The sequence below is a fragment of the Gossypium hirsutum genome, chromosome D09 (assembly GCF_007990345.1).
Source record: "Gossypium hirsutum isolate 1008001.06 chromosome D09, Gossypium_hirsutum_v2.1, whole genome shotgun sequence".
Taxonomy (NCBI): Eukaryota; Viridiplantae; Streptophyta; class Magnoliopsida; order Malvales; family Malvaceae; genus Gossypium; species Gossypium hirsutum.
In genome coordinates this window covers 7,268,055-7,269,379 of record NC_053445.1, presented here as the reverse complement: position 1 = coordinate 7,269,379, position 1,325 = coordinate 7,268,055, and the positions used below count along the sequence as shown (strand labels likewise).

Genomic DNA, 1,325 nt, shown 5'->3' with positions numbered 1-1,325 from the left:
TATATATTAAAATTGGAATCCAAAAATTCACTGAATAATACCTCTTAAAATTGATTGAATAAATCAATTAAGTTAGACCCAAATTCAATTATCCCTAAACTTTCAAAACGAAACGATTTACTCTATCAGATGAAAGGTTGGTGTGTTTCTTCTTGCTGCAATCAGCTTGGTTTCTTCCTTTTCTTGCATCTAAAGCTAACTGCTGTCTAAACATGGCAATGAATGCTTCAACTCTCTCATTCAATTCCTCCTTTGACAGCTTTAATGCCTCAATGTTTTCTTCTTCTTCTTCTTCTTCTTCAACCACCACTTCTTTCTCTACTAGATCTTCAACTTCTTCACTTTTTCTTATTTGCTTTGAATTGCTGACCTGATGATCTTCTGTACATGCTTCAGCTTCATTGAAATTTCCTCTTTTCTTCTTCATTTCTTCCTCATTTTTATTCATTTCTTGCTGACTAATTTGACTTGAATTTGGGGCCATGGAAGTGAAAAAAATAGCCAAAAGCACAAGGTTTAACACAAGAAACACCCAAGCTCGCCATTGTTGAACTAGAAACAACAGTAGAGCACGTTTCAAACATACCAGTAAAACAGCTATTCCTGCTGTAAACAAAGCTGTATTCACATTTTCTTTCTTCTCCTCCATACTTTTTCTCTCTTGAAAAATTCTTGGGTTTTCTTTTTTCTTTTTACATGTTGGAGATGATCAAATTGACGATATATATATAAAATGGGAGATTAGAATTTTACCTTGAAACTAGGGTTAAAATGGGAAGCCATGGGAATCATCTGGCACCACCAGCTGTGAAAATCAGAGACAAAACATGGCATGGGAAGGGAAAGGGAGACAAGAAAACATAGATATAAACTTTTCAGTAACAATAAAGTTACCTTATGATTGCTACATTTTAATTTTTAGTCATGTAAGTATGTGTGTGTTAGGGCTTGGCGTGCTGACCAGTGGGCCTAAAATCATGTTTCCAACAGCTTTTTGGTCTTTCTGTTTTTGAGCATATCAATGGAGTTGCGAAACATTCCACTATCCTATGTTTCAAATTTGTTTGTTTTCTTAACTAGATATAAAGCTTATGTGATATTTTATTGAATCAAAGATGTACATTTATATTCTAACATTCTATATTTATATCCGAAAAACATCGGTAAAAGTATTTTGGAAGTCCTTATATTAAAAGAAATAGGTAAACTAATCTCTATACATTAGATTAAAGAGTAAATTGATCCTTTCTGTTAAAAATTGCATCTATTTGTATTGTTAAAATCTGACATGATCGACGGAATAATTAGACAGTGGCATGTGACAT

The 1,325-nt window shown here is 33.0% G+C and overlaps 1 protein-coding gene across 1 annotated transcript; it reads right to left on the bottom strand.

Annotated features, from left to right (window-relative positions):
* Positions 1-830, bottom strand: LOC107893025 (uncharacterized). Its single transcript, XM_016818014.2, has one exon. The coding sequence runs from the start codon at positions 647-649 to the stop codon at positions 95-97; it is 555 nt and encodes a 184-aa protein (XP_016673503.2). The 5' UTR covers positions 650-830; the 3' UTR covers positions 1-94.
* Between the last annotated feature and the right edge of the window lie 495 nt (positions 831-1,325).